The sequence below is a fragment of the Crassostrea angulata genome, chromosome 8, assembly GCF_025612915.1.
Source record: "Crassostrea angulata isolate pt1a10 chromosome 8, ASM2561291v2, whole genome shotgun sequence".
Classification (NCBI taxonomy): domain Eukaryota; kingdom Metazoa; phylum Mollusca; class Bivalvia; order Ostreida; family Ostreidae; genus Magallana; species Magallana angulata.
The window spans coordinates 7,519,990-7,541,181 of NC_069118.1; the positions used below are offsets into that span (position 1 = coordinate 7,519,990).

General features: G+C 32.6%; 2 protein-coding genes across 13 annotated transcripts in view; one reads left to right on the forward strand and one right to left on the reverse strand.

The window, feature by feature from the left end:
- Nucleotides 1-5,699, reverse strand: part of LOC128161792 (sarcolemmal membrane-associated protein-like) — a 33,508-nt gene extending 27,809 nt beyond the window's left edge. For 2 of the 11 annotated variants that reach the window (XM_052825188.1, XM_052825184.1), the window contains exons 1-2: nt 5,561-5,610; nt 3,784-4,004 (exon numbers count right to left, since the gene is read on the reverse strand). In XM_052825188.1, coding sequence (XP_052681148.1) covers nt 3,784-4,004; nt 5,561-5,573 — 234 coding nt within the window. In that variant the 5' untranslated portion in view covers nt 5,574-5,610. Of the gene's footprint in view, nt 1-3,783; nt 4,005-4,105; nt 4,160-5,560 lie in introns of all 11 variants that reach the window. The other 9 variants (XM_052825195.1, XM_052825192.1, XM_052825187.1 and 6 more) reach the window with 8 other exon arrangements.
- Nucleotides 5,700-5,791: 92 nt separating this feature from the next.
- On the forward strand, nt 5,792-20,517 carry LOC128161794 (protein DENND6A-like). Of its 2 annotated transcripts, XM_052825196.1 has the most exons (20): nt 5,793-5,979; nt 9,558-9,596; nt 9,942-9,984; nt 10,115-10,218; nt 10,623-10,703; nt 10,827-10,932; nt 11,129-11,208; nt 11,786-11,848; nt 12,094-12,149; nt 12,552-12,612; nt 13,284-13,345; nt 13,451-13,546; nt 13,693-13,787; nt 14,264-14,326; nt 16,832-16,896; nt 17,177-17,266; nt 17,683-17,736; nt 18,156-18,368; nt 18,955-19,029; nt 19,428-20,517. In XM_052825196.1, exons 1-20 carry the CDS (start codon nt 5,821-5,823, stop codon nt 19,545-19,547), a joined length of 1,725 nt encoding a protein of 574 aa, XP_052681156.1. In that variant the 5' UTR covers nt 5,793-5,820; the 3' UTR covers nt 19,548-20,517. The 2 variants fall into 2 exon arrangements, with proteins under 2 accessions (XP_052681157.1, XP_052681156.1); XM_052825197.1 differs by lacking the exon at nt 11,786-11,848 and having other exon boundaries at nt 5,792-5,979.
- Nucleotides 20,518-21,192: the final 675 nt, after the last annotated feature.

Here is a 21,192-nt window from a genome sequence, read left to right on the forward strand (position 1 = left end):
TAAAACCATCTCAGACAACGAGTCCCTGACCATTCTTCTATTCCCAGCTCTCTCCCTAATTCAATCAATTCTCCTGTAGTCAGGAAGTACAATACTGCCAAGCAGTTAGAGGGAATTTCTGTGATGAGATGCATGCCTATCAATATAAAGACACCCAAGTATTTACAGATAATTTACAGGAAGAATATTTAGGGAAAAAGTCTCTTGGCTGGTTTATGGGGTTTTTTACCATTACATGTGTATTTTTTATAAGGGCCCGGAAGAATTGAGATTTGGGGCTGGGATTTGGGACAGGGCTTGAAAAGGGGTTAGTTTTTGTTGTTATAGTATGTGAATTATCAGCTGAAATATTCTTTACAAGATAATACACAATTGTAAACCTGTGATACATGTACATAATGTAGTTGATAAAATTTGTTATAACCTGTTTGCAAGCTCGATTCTAAAAAAAAATCTTTCTCTCTAAGGCAGAATTGGTCTTTGGCTAAAAGAGCAATCTCCTAAAACAATGAAAATATATTGTGTTTTGGATTCAGCTGTAGGAGCTTTTTTTCAATATGGGAAACTTTACATCAATTAGCAAATTTAATTATTTCTGTGATTATTTTCTCCTCCTGTTCTTCTACTGTCATCCTGCTGGGTGTTGATGAAGCTCTGTAGAGCCCATCTAATGCCTGCTAATCCATCGGATTACTTTCACTTTCACCAAGTTGTTGTTCCTCTGGCTGACTTCACTGGGAGCCAATAATCCCAGGAAGCGGACAAGTCTTACACACTAGGGCGGCCAGAGAGAGAATGAACTTTTGTACATAAAGCCAGCAAACCTGGTTCACCTGACTGTTTGTTTACCTACCTAATGCTTTGAAATGTGTTAATGGAAACAGACTCTGAATAGGGTCCATTAAACCTGACTAAATGCTTAGTAGCAATAATAAGTTTCAAAATTAACGCCCCCTGTCAAACAACTATTGTTATGACTGCTAGAAAACTGACACAATATTATTCCAAGATGACTGGTATGTACAACAACCACTTTCAATATATACATACAAAAAATATATTGAACCTCAAACAAATGTCATCATACAATTAATTGTGTTCTGTCCATTACTAACAAGAAATCATCTACCATATTAGACTATGCATGACAGTACAATAAGGACATAGACAACTCGGCACAATAAACCTGGTACCATCATAAAGTGAATAAAGGTAGAATAATATACTTTTCTCTCCTGCAACCGTCTGTCAAATTCCAGACATTACGCCATGTCAAGAGAGGTCAGTGCGATAAAACACATACAGTATACATGTAAATGATGCAAATGAAAGATATCTTTTTTTCTTCTTCCCTTGTCATTTACATCCCAGATATTATACATAGTTCTCAGTGCATCAGACAAAGAGAGGGTCAGAACATAATACAGATAAAGACAGACTACATATAGAAGATATATCTTCTCCCTCCCGCCCTGTCCATTATGACCCAGACATCATCCATATTACAAGAGAAAAAGAGAGGTCAGAACAATATACAAGCACATACATGGTGTAAACCTTTCATCTGAGATATCAATGATAGATATGCTTTCCCTTCTTTCTTGTCCATTACAACCTAGATATCATCAATAGTTCTCTGTACATTCGACAAAGACACCTTGTGTGGAGCCAACCAACAGCACTGCACTAGAGGCTGGTACATGCCACTAATGCATTCTTCACCTGCTCATAATTTCTAGATAAAAAGAAGAACAGCCCCTTAGAAAGCAGGTGATGATGTACAAGCTCTGATTACTACAGGTAAATGCCTGTTACCCTGTTTACGTGAGCTCTGTATAAGAAGGATCAAAATTCCCTGACAGAGCAATAAGGCTGGCTTTTGTCTGCCCTATGTAGGTAACAAGACATACAAAGAACATCTTAACAGAACACAAACTATCGCTCAAAGTTTTTAAAAGACTGGGGAAAAATTTAGATTTTGTTAAAAGAAAGGTGCCTTTTTCAATCTCCCACGAATGTGCATAGTACTGGATCTAGATAAAATCATAGCTTTATACCCCACATTCACATTGCCTGAATCTGTCTCTACAAAATTAATTTGCCTGATTCAATCAATCATTAACATTGATTTTATACCTCCACTTAACACTGTCACCAGTGAATGCATGGTATTTAGGGCCACCTGTGAGAAATTTTGTTTGCCCTCTCCCCACTCAGAATTAAATCTATCGGTACATTATCTTTCTTTAAGATTTCAAGAAACATTTCATGAAACCATACTATAAGCCTATTATATTTAGCATGTATGATATTTAGCAGATATTAATTCTTTAACAGGTTAGCATGGATTTGGACTATCCTTATTCGGAATGGACCTATTTATATACACATATTATGCATGTCATTTAGCAATGTACTTGATTTAGCAGAAGACACATTCAACAAACTGACCAAAATAGCAAAAAGAATACAGCAATATGTAATACCTTTACAGTACATGTATTATGATTACACAGAATTAATTTACAAAGAAGTCAATAAAAAAAGTTACGGTACTCAGATTGTTGATAAAATATCTTTTAGATGGGATTTTGGGATTTTTTTTCAATTTTTTTTTTTTTTTAAGCATTTATTTTAGTTTGTTTGTTGGGAGTAGGCTAACATATTCCATATATTTGAAGGTGATTTTGATAAAGAATTCTTTAAAAAAAGTAAAAGAAACTCTGTGAGAGTCATTTTCTATGCATGCCATTAACACGCCTTATGATATAGCTTGTCTTACAACTAGCATAATTCTGCAGCACAAGTGACAAGTTGAGGAATGCATGCACTGCACAGTATTGCTGGTATGTTATGTAGATCTAGGAATGAGGTAACAAATTAGGATATCATAGAACCTTAAGATATTGAAACATTGGTCATTTTCTTTGAAAAGATGTAGAGTCTAAAATCAGAATTACATAAATGTATACCATATACACATGATTTACTGGAATAATAAGTATTGTAATGGGAATATGCACTCTCAGACTGGATGATTTTTATAACGATTAAAATCAAAATGTGAATTATTTTTCTTTAAAAGAAACAGGAGTTGAATTTGACCCTGTTTACAGCACACAGACATTAAAAACCCTGGCATTGACCTCATCGTCTTTGTTAGATTATGCAGATGTTACAGGACTTTCATGCTTACAAATAAATGTAAACAAAGAACTCACTCAATATCCTACACAATAGAGATGTTTCTATCTGTACCTCATCAATAAAATTAGGTCAAGACGAAGGTCACCATGACCTACTGATCCAAAAACACATTCGATCGACACCCTTGATTTTGTTTGCTTCTGTCACTCATCTTACATGTAGGGATATTAGGCTGTCCAAAATTAAGTTTAAGTTCAATGTCAAATTCAAAATATTCAAATTAAAATAAAAACCTGCAGGGGAGGGTTATAAAATATCAACAAACAAAAGTGATTTATATTATATCATAAATGTATATTATACAATATGTTGTTTAAGGATCTTTCCTGACAGACAATCCCAAACATTACGCTATACAAACTCATGCACTTTATATTTTATATTTCTTTATACCGGAAGACTGCAGTTTTGAAAAGAGGCCAAATTAAACCCAAACATGAAAGGATAATATTGAAATAAACATACAATGTACACATGTGGGTAATGTTATACTTAATAATTAACTTTGGACAACCTTATCAGTAAAACAAGAAATCATTAGTGCCGGTATTTATGACTCCTACTCTTGATCCTTACCTTGCCATTTTCGTACCAGACCACAGCATGGTTCCTGGACAGCACCTTGCAGTCAAAGATGCCGTTGTTAGAGGCGGGCCGAGCTCGGGCAACAGAGCGGCCGATTTTGACGGGCTCGAGCAGGGAGATGTGTCGCTCCTGGAAGGGGTGGGAGTTCGGCTGGCAGGAGAGAATCACCACACTGGACATAGCGTCCCGGTACGACTCGCTGCCCGGATCTACTTCAAACAAAAGCTTAGTTCAGTGTTCACAAACAACTCATAGTGACAACACAGGGTGATGATGACCAAAGTATGAGAAAATCTTTTGAGCGAAAACTCACATTCATTCATCCTACTCTAAGTCCTATCCTTATTGGGTTTTCTTTCTGGGACTTCTGAATAATAACAATACATGGTACATGCAAGTGCTTTTCAACACATGTTCAAAATAGATATTATTTTATCTTGTATACCCAAACATTCATAAAATATCAAAATAATGCAGTCGTTTAAATTAGCTTAAAACTTTCAAAAACAATTTCCAGAATTTCAATTTATCTCTTTTGGCATTTAAAAAGAAAAATTGGAACAAATTGATGATTGAAAGTCACTAAATTACAAACCTTACTATTTATCGTACATGTCTTTAGAAGGTTGTGGTAAGGGTTGAAATAAAAAATGAAATTACTTTAAACTTAAACCGTTTCTGTTTTAATATTATTACTACAGAGTTTCAAATTGAAGGGAAGAAAAATCAATCTGTGAGCTAGTTCTTTCCTCATTTGTTATTTTGATGTGCAGGATATTAACAACTGAAAAATAAACTCCTACCCAGCAGCAATTACTGCTACCTCAGATAAAATGAAACTCAAGGTTTAAAATGTGTTCAAAAAAATAGTCATCTTCTAAATCGATGATCATCTTATGTAAACATACATCCAAAAATTTGTGATTAACAAGGCTATTAACAGAGAATTCTGTATGGAAACCTTTTGGATATCAATATGCATAGCTTAGATCTCTGTTTGAGTCTTCATGTAAAGATGACTGTTAAAACACTTCTAATGGGTTCAATATAAGATTACTTTCTTTGTTATAATTATACATGTCTTTCCTGATTTGATCAACCTGATGTAATGATAAACAACAACAGTAAATGATCTACATAAATTTTCTGCCTCGGTGTCTGATTTAAGGAGGAGACACATATGCTAACAGCATTGGCATCTTCTTCGTTACAACGATTACCTTGCATAATATAACAGGGTTTTGATTTTTACATTTTTTTAATCTTGGAGGGGGGGTCTACAAAAATTTTTGACACCAATGACTTTGCATGCAGTATCGATGAATTCTATATTTAATGTCAAGACATTTGACAGATTGATTAAGGAGCATTAACTGTTTTGATGTTATTCGGGCTAAATATTAACACATGCATTGACCAAACTTCAAAACATAACTCAACACCTGTTATGTTTGATTTGAAAAAAATCAGTTGTCAAGTAAAATCTTTAACATTTTATACCATTATCTACTATTAATCAGTTGAACATGTAAACTCTTTTTCAATGTATCAAAAATGTTTTTGATAAGATGGTTATAACGTCTACATCGTGAACTAAAATAGGTGCTCAGGATAGACCCAGGAAATGGAACACCAACAAACTAAAAGGACATCCTGGATCTTAGCTTTTAATCATTCCAAAACAATACAAAACAACTTAACTGAATTATAGCAATATTCGAAACTAGACATCTTTTAACAAATCATAGTAAAACTTAAAATATTTTACCTTTCATACTCATAGCCGAGAATTACTCAAGTCTTCTAGAGTCCGCCATCTTGAATTTTTCCTCAACAATCTCTAAACAAAAACACTACAGTATCCTTCAAAACAAAGTGGTATCAAATTTAATATAACATATAAAATATGTAAGTTCGAGTTCGTTACAACTTTTGTTGAGTATTCTAAACAGTATTCATAAAACTATCTCGTAAATAAAGTTTGACCTAAAAACATCAACAAAAAAGGTCAAGGTCATTGGATTAAAAATGGCAGCTGTAGAAGGAGACGGGCTAGAGAGGAGGGTTTCCGTTCCCCATGAGGAGACTCCTACCTCCCCTACGGTCCTTCCTTGGGACAGGTTCTCCAATTGGATCCATTGTGCGTGTGTTGTCACATTCGATTTGGAGCTGGGTCAGGCAATGGAGGTATAAAACCGGATCAGCTGATTGTCTTTGTTGACATTTTATTTTTAAATCCAGGCAATGGTTTTCACCTAGTACTTTTTGAATGTTTTATATTCGTAAATATTCTTTTTTATATTTTGACATATCTGAAGATTTTATTTGTATGTTGAAGTGGATGTATAAATGAAATTTCGATTTCTTGATATGAAAAAAGGGAAAATATGACGTATTGTTCAGCCCACAGATTGTTTGTAAATGTAATGGTATCAGGAGAAAACGTACCCAAGAGAAAACGTACCCAAGAGAAAACGTACCCAAGAGAAAACGTACCCAGGAGAAAACGTACCCAATCTCCAGGGTACGTTTTCTCCAGGAGAAAACGTACCCGGGTACGTTTTCTCCAAGAGAAAACGTACCCTATGAAAATTATAATTATACTACTTAAGGTAGTCCTATACTCGGCACTTAATGGGCTCAATCATTAAAAGCTTAGCTTTAAGGGTGTACCCCCTTGCGAAAATTATTGACAATTATGAAATTTGCCAGACGTCCGTTTTTCATAAAAATAATTACAAATTTTGGGAAAATTAGAACTGAACATACAAAATAGAGTATAGATATTTATTTAAGCCATATCTCATAAATAATTTTGCGCAAATTTTTGTAAGTAAGTACGCTTTATAGACCTGATGTATCAAAATAGAATACAAAAAATGCAATGCTAGTATCACGTTTGGTAATTTTTTTACTATTTTATGGACTCAAACTTAAATTTATGGTGTTTATTCTATAGATTGACATCTTAGAAAAAAGATATGGTAAAATAAATTATATGTTGACGGATTACTTTTCACGCTATAAGCTCTAAACCAAGTAGATCCTGACGAAAAAATCCGTAAAAGTCACATTTTGCTACAGTTTTCTGCCTAGATCTGTCAACAATGTTAGATATCATTTAAACATTAATTAATTGACGATTGATTAAATTCGAAATAGCTTCTGTCTCTAAATTTAAACCGGTTTTAGTAAAAGAAAAAGAAAAATTTGGGGGGGGGTCGGGGGGGGGGGGGTCAAAACAAAGAAGATATAAGTATACCTGAGATTCTGGTTAATCAGAAACTTCGTTTTTCATTTTACTTTCACAGAATAGAGTTTCTCAACATTAGTCATTTCTATCTCTCATAGAATACATATATTACCGTTTTAATTGCTTATTATTGCCATTGTTTACAACAGCGATGTACAGCAAAATCAATACCGGGTATCAAAAACGCTGTGTAAAAGTCGAACCAATATAATAAAATCCGTATTATGACGTAGTGCGATACTAGGACTACTTTAAAGCAATATGAGCTGCAATTTTCATGCTGAATTTTTTTTTGAAGAAAATGTTATTTTTCTACTAAAATGACAAAAAATATCATGATTTCAAAATTTCTGTTAGCTCTGTTTTGTGGGAAAAGCCATTTAGAAGCCTTAATTGGGGCAAAATTGATTTATTGTCCTCCTGTACAAAAATTGATCTGCTATATATTCCTTATAAGTGAAATCTCTCTCCTGACAAAAACTAATGATTTTTTCAAATCTTATTTATCATAAAAGTTTAAGTTACACGCAGACTTATCATACTAGCAGGCTTTTGCAGCAAAATAAAATTCTAAAAAATACAGCTTATATTGCTTTAACAGTTTTTGATACTTTTAAATACTATTTTGCATAATAAATATACAGAAATGTAAGAGTTTTATAGATATATGAATTTAATACTTAAATTTATAATTTTAAAGGGGTTGGACATATTAAACAATTTTCAAATGCTACTTTAATGCATATTTCAATGCATAGATGTATAGAAATATATTCATTTTATGAATAATATCTTTATAATAATTGTAGCAACTTTTATTTTAGTACAAAATAATGACCTGTCATAAAGTGTTATCTGACTACTTCTTCTAATTATCCATTTATCGGTAGCCTTACCGATTTGAGTTTCTCCATGCGAGATCCCCTGATTTTAATTATAGTGATAATCAATTAAATACCTGAGCAGCATGTCATTGGCGTCAGAAGCAAATTGACTGTTCAATGTTACATTTCGTAGTTGTTTCCATGTGAACTTGGTTTTATTAAGCAACTTTGTTTTATAGATAAATTTCAAAAAAATGTAAAAAAAAAAATAACGCGATATCGACTTCTTGAGATACTCATCATTTAGTTCTCCAAATGAGATTGCAATGAAAACTAATTATTTAACGGTCTCGTTTATGGTGTATTAATTGTCGATTAATTAAACTGCTCAGGCAGTTATGTGTATGTTACAAATTATTGTCTTAATAATTTAAGTACGTGACTATGCATTTAAAAACAACAGCAAGAAATGCTACAAATGTTCATTGTATATTTTATTTTGTTTCATTTAAGAATATCCATGAAAACCATTATTTATTATTTTCATAGGGTACGTTTTCTCCAAGAGAAAACGTACCCAGGTACGTTTTCTCCTGGAGAAAACGTACCCTATAAATTGGGTACATTTTCTCCTGGGTACGTTTTCTCCAGCATTCAATGTAATAGACCATGTAGATTCATTCAATGAGAACAAAAGTACTAACGAACTAGATTTTAACTTTCGTCTTGTGTATCAATGTGATTTACCCCAAATCATCCCAAGTTCAGGAAAATCTTAAGACTTATTTTGGTTTTGGGAAGTTTTTAATTTTAAGTAGCTCAAATCATTCAGAATAACATCTTTAGTCAGATTTTTCATGTGTACAGTGAAGTTGCCAATTCCAGCTTGTCTCTATTTTTAGGTCACTTCAATGTGTTTCAAGTCTTATTGTTTATTATGTTTAAATTGAACCTGAAAAAAACTCTAAAATACATTTAACTAGGGGCTCTCTGTTTTGATCATGTTGATAATAAAAAGAATATTTGAAGATCAACATTTACAGAGCAATTTAGAAATTAGCCCCTGTTGCTTTTGTATCAGCATTTGTAAACATTTTTTTCTAAGCAGCATTATTTTTTCAATACTGCAAGTTAATCAAAGTTGTGTTCCAAAATCATTCCCGCACATTTATACAGAGACCATGGAGTCACATGATCCAAAATGTGGAGAAAATGATTCAAAAGTGGGGAAACCCAGGCCTTGTTGATTTGATTTGATTTGATTTGAATTGTATTCCCTGTTATTCATTTTGAAAAAAGAAATGACTGTTTAATAGCTTACAAATTGTTCTTTTAATACAAATATAGTACAATATATTAATTGCAAAATATTAACATAACAGTCAGAAGTGACACAGAACTGGCATCTTCACTGTATATTTTTTTAATTAAAAAATCAGTGTAATCTACTGGTACTTGTTATTATTTGAAAAAAAAGTTTAACAGATAAACATTTTTGAACATCAAAAGTGTGGAAATACTTTGAGATACGTACAATTTGATTAAATTTACTAGCACCACAAACTACCCACTAATATTTTGAGTCACACTCATAATGTACACCGAATTAGATCCATAATTAGCTTTCATTAAGTGTCTATGAAAAGATTGCAGCATATGTTCTCATATTATTGATTTAATCTTTTCAGCTGATTTATCCAGGCCATGTTAAGCTGACAGATGTGGAGGTAATAAATACATATTATACTGTACAACATGTACAATCTGGTAGTGTAATCTATATTTAAGTAAATATAAGTATAAATATGTCATACTCAGTAACCAATATCATTGCACTTATTATTATGCTTCTGTCAAGAGTTTAAAAAAATATTAAAATGAGTATTGAAGAAGACACATAGTTTGAAATCATTTGCTTTATATACTCAGTAATTTGATGACAATAATAGATTTTTTTTTCGTATACTTATAGCTTGCAAAAACAAATTAAGCAACAAATTTCTATCAATTTTTGTTTTCATTAACCTCTTGTAGATATCCTTGTTGATACATAATTTTGTTTCTTTTAACAGAAAACAAACATTTGCTATTTGTCTTTCCCTGATTCCAATTCAGGTAAGAGTGCCTTACTGATTTTTTACCAGTTGTAAAATCAATGAAATTGTTAAAATTTTACTTTATATTCAGAGTGTTGTGTTATACATGTATGTATACAGATAAATAAGATCTACTTTGTTATAATCAGGATGTATGGGAGACACACAGTTCCATTTCCGGATTCGTCAGAGTCCGGGCCGGAGACATTTTCCAAAGTCAGCGATCCAGAAAGACTACCCTCACCAACTACAGGTCTGATGTCATAATTGAACTGTGTCTGTGTTTCACTATTGTGGGAAAAAAAATTACAAAAATAAAAACAGTATTGGGATGCATGTATTACTTCGTGTACAACTAAATTGAAAGATTTAAATGTTTGCCTTATGTATACATGCAAATACTAATGTAGAATAATCTAAGCTCAAGTACCGGTATTATTTTAAATACAAAACATATAGTTTATTCAATTAAATATAATTGAAGGAAAAAATGATGAAAATATAATTGAGTATGAAACATTTTTATTAGTCAGTGAAGTGAGGGGAAAAAAATATCATGTCTTTTAACCCTAAAACCGGGACATATATATGTTTCTGCTAAAACACAAATATAAAGCTTTGTTACCAGTGGATGTGTAATTAAAGTGTTTATTTTAGGCAGACAATGGTTATTTGTACGGTTTTGTGTATTTCCGCCAAACAAAAGACAAAAGCATCAAAAGAGGATACTTTCAGAAGGTACAAATTTTTTATTTCAATCCTGCATGTAATCTCTCTCTCTCTCTCTCTCTCTCTCTCTCTCTCTCTCTCTCTCTCTCTCTCTCTCTCTGTTTTCTAACAGTTGGATTTTATTTGTTTCAGTCAGTGGTGCTGGTTTCCAGGCTCCCGTTCATAGCTTTGTTTAACCAGTTGGTCAGTATTATTGCCCCAGAGTACTTTGATAACGGAGAGCCAAGTCTGGAAGCAGGTAATGGTCGTTTTAAACCATATCATTAAGGATAATTGATAAGCTAATTTTTTCATATAACAAAAAGATTTTAAGAATCAGATTTGAGGAATGAAATATTTTGTACTTCAATCTTAATTCCAACAACTAATTTTTTGAAAGTTTTTCATGATTTCTTTAGTCATTAGCAAATTCAATGAAACATCTCTTGTTGCAGCCTGTCATGACATTGACCAATGGCAGTGTCCGCTAGGTGGAGACACTGTCAGTCTGCCCATATTTGGAACAGTCTTACAGGTTTGTTCTGTGAAATATCTGAATGTGCTGATGTTTGATTTAAGACTGAAATCTGACATTTTGTGTCATTGGAAATGCAGTTGTTATATGAAGACATAATTTGCCATGAACTTTTTTTGCATTTTTTAAATTTTTTCATTAGATTCTAGAAGCCTACAAAAAAATTTCAAATTTCTATCAGATTTACTGAAAAGGGATATTGTTTGAAAGTTTTTGTTGTCAAAAGAGATTTAATTATTTTTAAGCAACTTGGTAAAAACAGTTCATGCATACTCGTAATGTTGTGATGTGAAATTAAAGCACATTGCATTCAGCTCGGATTTTTATGATTTACTATATTTAGATATATATACAGCATTAAATCATACAGGCCTTAGTTCAATTTATTTATTTATGACAATTTCCCTTCTTTGCTTTTTAAATTTGAATTTGGTTGTGGCAATTACTCTGCTTTTTATATTAAACCAAAATAAATTATGTTCTTAAAAATTTCTTTATACTTGTTTACTCTATCCTTCATGTTTTATGCGTCTGATGTAAGTCTCGCTGTTGTGAGTTTATGATGTTGTGTACACAGGTCCGGATCCCCTCGCGGTCGGACAAGCTTCTAGACAGGGTACCAATCAAAACCACCCCATCAGTAAGTTACTACTACCCACAGTATTATTCACAGAGGGGTATAGATAAAATATACAAATATGCAAACTTTATCATATTTCTTCAATCTGCTGTAGTAAGTTTTGTACATTGATTTTCTGCATGATTGTTTTGAATTTATTTGGCATAGTCTTGCATGAATATACATGACTGTATAGGTTTTGTATAGAGCTATTCATATCAATCTACGTATTTCTGTATTTATGGTGGATTGGTTCTCTCTTCCAGCCTGTTCTTCCAGCCCCATCCATCTTGCCTTCTCTCTATGAAATTGACATCTTCAGGTAATTCATAGTTCAAATTCCATCAAGATAAAAATTAATTATGAAAATATAGATTAATTAGGGACACATTTTTTTCTTCAGTGTATTGAGAACGTCTTTAATATCAGTCTAACAATTGAGATATATGAAGAATTTTTTTGGGTACAATTTATTGCTTATGTGTCCATCTAGATAAGACATTTCATTTAGTGCATTTCTAAAAACCATAATTTAAGACTATGTGCATTTCTAAATACCATAATTTAAGACTGTGTGAAGTTTTAATTACCATAATTTAAGACTATTGACTGTGAAGTTTCAAATACATATACCATAATTTAAGACTATGTGAAGTTTTAAATACCATAATTTAAGACTATAGACTGTGAATACATGTACCATAATTTAAGACTTGTTTTACAGCTCCTTTCAGACCATTCTTCCTCACATTCAGATGTTGTGGGAGCTGGTGCTTACAGGAGAGGTCAGTTAAAGCTCGTGATTTAAACATATTTTATTGAGTAATCAAATGGATTAGGCAACAGGCAAAGTCAAGTCAAGAAGTGGTGTTATAACATAATTATAGAATACAGTATATAGTATTATTTACCAGTTTACACAGTGATATATTATTGATATTTTTGGTATTCAAGACAAAGGATAATTGGATATTAAATGATAAGCTTGACTTTTTTCATATAATTATAAATTGCAAGTTAATTTGTTGTTTAACATATACGTGTATTGAACACGTTCATTCCTACATTTATAAACCCATCACCTCACTCATTCACTCATAATTTGAAAATATGGAACAGGGTTCACATAAAACAGACTGTCTTCTAATTGTAACTTTATATAGGAGAGGGAAGTCAAACCCATGATTAAAAATAAATGTAAGGGAGTTCACATAGACAAGGTTGTCTTCTGATAATGGCTTTATCACAATCAAAGATAAAACTCTTGTAATGTCAACAAGTCTTGAAAAGAATTAATACAAAACATTCTTAATTGAAAAAATTCAAATCAGAAGAATGTTTGAACCAATGTGAAACCTCCATAAATCTAGAATAGATATAGTAATACATGTATTAGATAAATCTTGATAGTACAAATGTTTTAAAATATACATGTCAATATTTGTTCTGTTTTCAGCCTTTGGTTGTCATGGCAGCATCTCCATCAGTGACCTCAGCAGCAGTCCAAGCCTTAATAAGGTCAGCTACAAACACAGCAATGACCTTCCCTTTAATTCTGATACATGTACTCTGATGTCAAAACCATTACATTTCCTTATTGCTTTTCCTGGTTGTGTTTTGTAGTTTGATTGGACCACAGAAGTATTGCTCAGACTACCGGCCATACTTCACAATTCACGACAGCGAATTTAAAGAGTACACAACAAAAACCCAGGCTCCGTATGTTCATGGGTTTAATTCCATTTTAAATTGTTTTTAGTTTTGAAACTACACTGCTTGTTACATGTAAATTGTAATTAAATATTTTGTAATCAAACAATGAATGTTAATGGCTTGCTTTCTTACATTTATTTCTACTTTTTCAGACCTTCAGTTATATTGGGGGTTACCAATCCATTTTTTGCCAAAACATTACAGCACTGGCCTCACATTATAAGGATAGGAGAGATGATGACTCAAGGTAAAAATACAGACAAAGCACAACTACCCCCTGCACTTGTACTATCACAATATCATAGAATTTAAATGACTCTGTTATTTGTCTATTAATAGATCCAATATATTTCATTTCACATTTATCCACACCTGTTATAATTCACTAAAGTGTACCATATGTATGTTTGCTAGGTGTTTATATCATGTGTAGCCATGTATAATACAGTCAAACCTCAGTATATTGAACATCAGTATCTCAGGTATCTCAAATATATTAAAGTTGCTGTTTCTTTATTTACTTCAACCTCAAATCCTCTGATGTTGAAGTTTTGCTCTGTCCAGTCGTTATAAGGAAATAAAGAGGTTTGACTGTATTTGACTTTCCTTAGATAAATAATAAACACTCCCTGAGTAAACATTTACCTGCAGCCATGCTAAGCTCTGTCACACTCCCTTGCCTGTGTGCATAACCTGCTGAATTGTCTTGTCTCGCTGTTACAGTGCCTAAAGGATTTAATAAACTAAAGAAAGTCAGCAGCATGAAGACCCTGGATGCCAAACCAGGTACAAAGCACTAGTAGATTAAGTAGGTCAAACCAGGTACACAGCTCTAATTAAGTAGGTCAATTGTATCGTCAAACCAGGTACACAGCTTTAGTAAATTAAGTAGGTGAAAACAGGAAGTACATGTAGGTCAGAACAGGTACCAGACTTTTTTATATAAAGTAGATCAAAACAGATACAAAGCAATTATTTTGTAAATTAAGTAGGTCAAAACAGGTTCAAAGCCAAAGCACTCGTAAATTAGGATCAGTTGGTACTAAGCATTACGCGGGGGTGTTAAGGAAGCATATTGGCAATTGAGCTTCTTATTTTGACTGTTATATTCAAAATCGTGAAACCGAATAACTATTTTGAATAATATCAAAAACTTAGTATTATCCTTTAAAATAGGTGGCAGTGCAATGACATCGGGTAGTACATTACTGCCACATCGGTGCATTATCACGTGACAACTATAAATAGCCTACGTATATTCCTTAACATAAAATGAGATAGAACAACACTACCCCGCGGTTTCCAAAATAAAATAAACATACCAAGTGAAGGCAAAACATCTCAGTTTTATCAAAACCGCTGCTAGAATTCTATGTTCTACTTATTTATAATTAAATAGTTATTCATCCGACTCTCGTAAAACCTTCCCAACTTTTATCAAGTTTGCACGGAAAATGATATGTTGCATCAAAACAACAGAAAACATGGGATTCTAGCAGCATTTTTCAATTTAAGCATTGATCAGACTTACGAAACGTATAAAATTTCAAGTTCAATTTATACGGGGTAGTGTTGTTCTAGTCGGATTTTAAATCGTAAACAACGACAGAGGAAAGCCTGGTCGAGAAATGAAAGCAAATTTACATAACTTTTAGCGAATGATTGATAAAACTAACATCTCTCCCAGTATTCTTATGTCCAATTCTCAATAAATCACACCACAAAACTTTATTAGAGTTCTTAGATTCGTTATATTTTGAATATGTTTACAATGCTTTCTGATCAAATTCACACGACATTCAACTTTTAGTCGTGACGTCATCAATGTGTAAATCTACGTACATGTAATACAAACTAATTTCTGAAAAAAAATTGTCTTCAGTATTTTTTATTTGTTTTTGGTCTACATTTCGTTGCTTACATATTTCAATATGTACATGATAACTAAGATTTGTGATTTCACGGAATTACATGTAACTCAGATTCCATATGCTTCCTGAACACCCCCGCGTAGTATAAATTATAATAGATTAAAACAAGTACAAAGCTATAAATAATAATAAATTAAAAATATCAATGATTTAAGAATAACCTGTAGATTAGATAAAAGTATTTATAGAAATAATGAGATATAACTATTAGTTATAAATTTTATTGAAAAAAATATAAAAATATCGTGAGAAATTAACGTAACTTTCTTGTACACTGTTTTTCTCAGTTCATGTTCAGTTTCAGCAGAACAATATTAAAAGGACTATGTGCGGTATGGTCAAATATCTGCCCCCGATTTCAACCAATTTTTAAATAGTATCGTATGAAAATGAAATCTTCACAAATCATTGTAAAGAGGATGCCTATAACTTTAATCTTGATTTTAGTCATCATTGCTCACTCGCTGTTTATCTATGACGTCACTTAAACGACCTAATTCCCGCAAATTCGCAAACAAATGAAGATATTCTCATTTTTGCTCTATATTTTGCATTCGGAAGTATAGAGCGCAGGTCTGCTCAAGTGCGATTTTAACATATGTTTTTCTTCAGATAGTTATACATATTATACTAAAAGATGGTACTTGAGCAAGCCTGCGCTCGATGTTTCCCAGTCGAAAAACCATCGGAAAACACCCATATTTTGCTACAAAACATCAATTTATCAAAAATAATGCAATATTCATGACGTCATTTCTACATTATGACGTCACTGAGGTGATAACCTTTTACACCTTTATTTTCAATATGATTTAAACTATCTTTCACCTTATTTTAAAGCTCTTTCTAAAACTTTGATTTTGGGGGGCAAAAATTGCATAAAACCGCACTTAGTCCTTTATATAAAGATGATTCACTAATTGTATTAAATTCATGTGAACATAATCCATAAATCTTCTACTGTATACGATATGTTATAAATTTCATGTAAGACTAACTTTACTTTTAATACACCATGAATTTCTTTCTGTCCATGCATATGACATACTGTGTACATATAATCAATGGAAGCTGAAGTTTGAAAATGAGGATGTCATTGCAAAAGTACTTGCAATGTCTGTCTTTAATTTAAAACTTTTTACATGTATTTCACAATAACTGATGATATAAGTTATTTTAAATATTTGATTAGATTTAGATATGCTACTAAAATCATGTTATAAAATTCCTTGATCTACAGTATACTGCAAGTTCAAGCCCAATATTTAAAAAAAAAAGGTACTGACTGATCTGTATATTAAGGTATTTCCATGTCCAGCCTTTATATCGACAATAACATGCCATTGCTTTTTTGGCGCAGGGGTTTACACAAGGTACAAACAGTTCCTGGCCAAGGATAAAGGAATTCTCAAACGAATCATCAAGGTCAGTTATATACCAAGGATATGTCTTAGGAGAGATTTTGTTAAAGTTATGTAATTATTGCCAATGAATTTTGTCATGAATTAGATATTTTTATGCTGTAATCTTCGTATTAAAAATAAAATATGTTGACAGTATGCAAGCGTATTTGCTTTGTAACATAAAATCTGATTTTGAAATATATTGAAATACAAAATGTATATAACTATGAACTTAATTTAGTAGTTGAACTAATATATGCATATTGTATGTAGAATGTGAAGAGTTTTAAAAAAATTTTCAGGGAATGCAAGCGAAACGACCAGTGGAAGCCCAGAATGCAATTCTTCGACGGTACTTCCTTGAGTTGACGCAAAGCTTTATGATACCATTGGTATTCATTTTGTACCTTTGTTTGTAGATTATTGAATTTAATGAACACAGAATATATTTAAGGATATGATACTGGAAATCATATACCATGTATCCGGTGATTTTCGTGAGGATCTAATTTTTGCTTTTTTCGTGATCTCTTTTAAATCGCAAATAATTGAATATGCAGAAATTATATCCCATAATCCTTTATCATTTTCTATAACAAACTTTTTAAATCGCAAAAAATGACTGATGCAAATTAAAAATGTTACTGATTTTCCCCATTTTCGCAAATTTTGTGACATGCAAAAAAAAACCCAACTGGATAATTACCGGTATATGGTATAGCAGTGCTTCTAGTTAACAATGTATGGACTTTTTAGAATAAACTTATAAGGAAGAGAGATATTGCATAACATGTATGCTGTTTTTCAGGAACGTTACATGGGAAGTCTGATGCCTCTACAAAGAAATATTTCTCCACATAAGGTATGCCCATTGTTTGTGGACTAAACTGTTACATGTCTGTAAATGCCCAAGATAGTACATCAAGATTTCATCATCATACTCATGTAAAAATGTATGTTAAAAAAAACAGTATTTGATATTCTTTTAAAAAGTGCTTGATGGTCATGTCCAGTTTAAGACTATATCTTTCTAAGTGAAAAAGAAGAGTTCATATACATGTATTTAAGTTTTAAGATTATATTCAAGTTTTAAGATTATATTCAAGTTTTAGAGCTAAATATTGTTGTTTTTTTTAACATTATGATTAAAAGTTTATGGTATGGAAAATCATATTAAGTTTTATTTGTGGATCTAATGGTATATTTGTTAACCACACAGGCACTTTAAAACAAAAGGACTGTGTATAGAATAGAAATGAATACTCTTTTGTTTATTGGCAGTGCCCCCCAAGTCTTCGCCCCTTTGACACTGATGAGTTTCTGAGCACCCTGGAACGCTCTGGTCCTCAGCTGACCTCTGGGATCAAGGGAGATTGGGAGGGGCTCTATCGCCGGTTCTTCCGGAGTCCGAACTTTGAGGGGTGGTATCAGCACCGGCAATCAGAGGTCAACCAAAAACTGCAGGTTCTGCATTTGGAGGCCCTCTGTAATGCTGTAAGTACTAACATGCTCACCTACAGATCTTATAATGCCGCAAGGATGGCAGACTTACATCTTATAGACTTTCGTATAGTTCTTATTTACATTTAAATCTTTCAATGCTGTAAGTCAGACTTTTTTATAATGCTCTGAGTTTGATAAAGTACTTTGAGTTATATTTATATCTTGTAATGCTGTTAGTATGAGAAAGTTACTTTTAGATATTTACATTTTCTAGTATCTTTGCCTGTGATAACACTATGTATCAATATATATATAACCCATAATTTCAAATGTCGTATAATTGGGGTTTGCTTATTTATATTTAAATATTTAATCTTACAATGTCTTAAAATTATATAGATATGAGTAATAAGAAATCATTCTTTGAATATTATGAGGTGATATTTTCAGTTTGGGCATGATTAAATCTATCATAAAGTCCATCAGGCTTTATTGGATTTGATCACGCCCCGACCAAAATTATCACCTCATAATACTCAAAGAATGATTCCTTATTCCTTAAATGGATTGAGCTGTAGGAACGACTTGAAATGTGATTCATTGATGAACCAGTAGATTTACTGTTTGTTTACAACAGGATCTGGCGGATTGGATTCAGGACAAAGAGGAAGTGGAAGTGGTGGATCTTATTCTGCGAATCCGAGAGAAACTTGTAAGTTGTTACAATCCGTATCCAAAATAATTAAAAATATCATAAGAGTTGGGAAGTACTGAAGATTTTTAAAAAAAAAAAAAAAACCTAAATTTTGCAGATACATAGTACATGTATTACATATTAGGAACTGGTATATATTCTAGATTGGGTAAATTCTTTGTGTTTCCATTTTCTTAAGCTTTGATCAAAAGGTAGATTAAAAATGTGTCCATGTAAACTTTGTTCTGAATCAATATGTTTTTACCATTCAAATAGTCAAATGTCTTAAAAATTTGCAAAAATCCAAATCATGTGCTTTAAGGGCAAACTTAGTAGTTATGCTGTACATGTACATATCTTTGCATAATACTTGTAAATGAATGTCAGATTGATTTCATCATGATCTTTACTTCCAGGCTTTCGCTGTCAATAATGATATTGCTATAAATGAAGAAAGTGTTCACAAACTGAAGAAACACTTGGATGTGATTGTTACCTCCCTTCCTGATGATCTTCAGTCTGTTCTCAAGAGTTGACACCAGAGGAAGTCATAACAGGAAGTAACTGGTGCACGTGCTCAGTGGTGCTCAGGTCATCGTGTATTTGATGACATATGTGCTATAAGGAAACACAGGATACTAGTCAAGACATGTAAATAAATAGATGCACTGAAGTAGATCTGGTTGCCATACTCACTTACATGTATCTGTGAGTGAAAGTTTTATGTGTATGTGTACAGAGTACATGTACTAGACAGTAGTAAGTTCAAGCAGAGACTTTCTACATTATGTGCAGATATTCCTATTTGTATGTACAAGAGTCTTTGTAAAAGAAGACTAGGAAACACATTTTTGTATAAATTAGGAAAAGTACAGGCATTGGAGATTGATGAGATTCACACTCACGCGTACTGTCAATAAATTAGCTCCTGTGCATAAATGTAAAAATGGAAGAAAAAAGGTGGTCCATCAAAAGCTTTAAGCTATTTTGACTTACATTATGGATGTCATTTTGATAGAATCATTTTAACCAAACTCTAAAGGAAAGAAATTCAAAAGCTTTTGACATGAATTGGCTGATTTTAAGAAACTAGATTTTATATCCATATAATTGTATGAGACTTTTACAAGGTACAACGTTTTTGAGATATTTTTTTTATCATGGTTAAGAAGACGTACTTGGATATTTATTCACAACATAATGGAATGCTGAAGGCATTAGATTTTTTCTGCATCAATTTTTTTAAATAAAATTTTTTCCATGGCTTTTATCAAAACTCTAGAATAAAGGGGCCTTATATAAAATGTTATAAATGTAGTAAACAAAATGTATGTAAATTGTATGTCGATCAAATGTTAGAAATGATTTTCTTTTATAATTGTATTGATCTGATACGTTTCTGGAGAATAAAAACAGGTGGGGATTTTGGTCTTTAGCTTTGCACAGATCTCACAGACACCCTGTTGTTATATGTTGTCTAATTAAGCCTGGGGATGGAGTAAGCCTGGGAAGGGGGGGGGGGGAGTAAGCCTGGGGGTGGAGTAAGCCTGGGGGTGGAGTAAGCCGAGGGTGGGGGAGAGACAAGTCTAGACGTTTTATTGGGGTATGACCAGGAATGTTTTGGACATGGCTGTAGTGATGGAAGGCTTGTAGAAAGGATGTCATGAATGAAGGCAATGTAAACATTGCCAATTGATCTGAAGCCATAGAGTTTGAGTTTCGATGGAATAGTTGTGGAATTTTGAGGGCAGAGGCCAAGAAATTTTTTGGGCTGTGCCATTAGTTGTTGTAGATGTGGCCATGTCTTTCTTGTTATATATATTGTGCCAAACCCGAGTCAAAATCATGTCACCCTTGTGTGTAGAACACTGCTACAGCATTGTAAATCTGTCACTATCTTGCTAAGTTTATTTTACAGCAGCTTCCAGAGCTAAGTTAAATACATATTAGATTAAGGAATAAGAATGTTGGGGGGATGGGTGAAGGAGGCTGGATGGTCAAAAAATTAGCCACAGGATCTACCTAAAACGTTTTAAAGTGATTTTTTTTAGCTGTAAACTTCAGTAAACGTATAACATTTAGCTGTGTATTCTTTTAGCGACTTCTGCTTATTCAAATATATTGTTAAATGCCTTTGATAAATGTATTAGAAACTGCACATTAAGAAAGACGCAAATTCAG

Coding starts and splice junctions, on each gene's coding strand:
- LOC128161794 (XM_052825196.1), top strand. CDS start 5,821: ATGGCAGCTGTAGAAGGAGACGGGCTAGAGAGGAGGGTTTCCGTTCCC. Junction 13,346..13,450: donor GCAGTCCAAGCCTTAATAAG/GTCAGCTACAAA, acceptor TGTGTTTTGTAG/TTTGATTGGACCACAGAAGT. Junction 13,547..13,692: donor ACAACAAAAACCCAGGCTCC/GTATGTTCATGG, acceptor CTACTTTTTCAG/ACCTTCAGTTATATTGGGGG.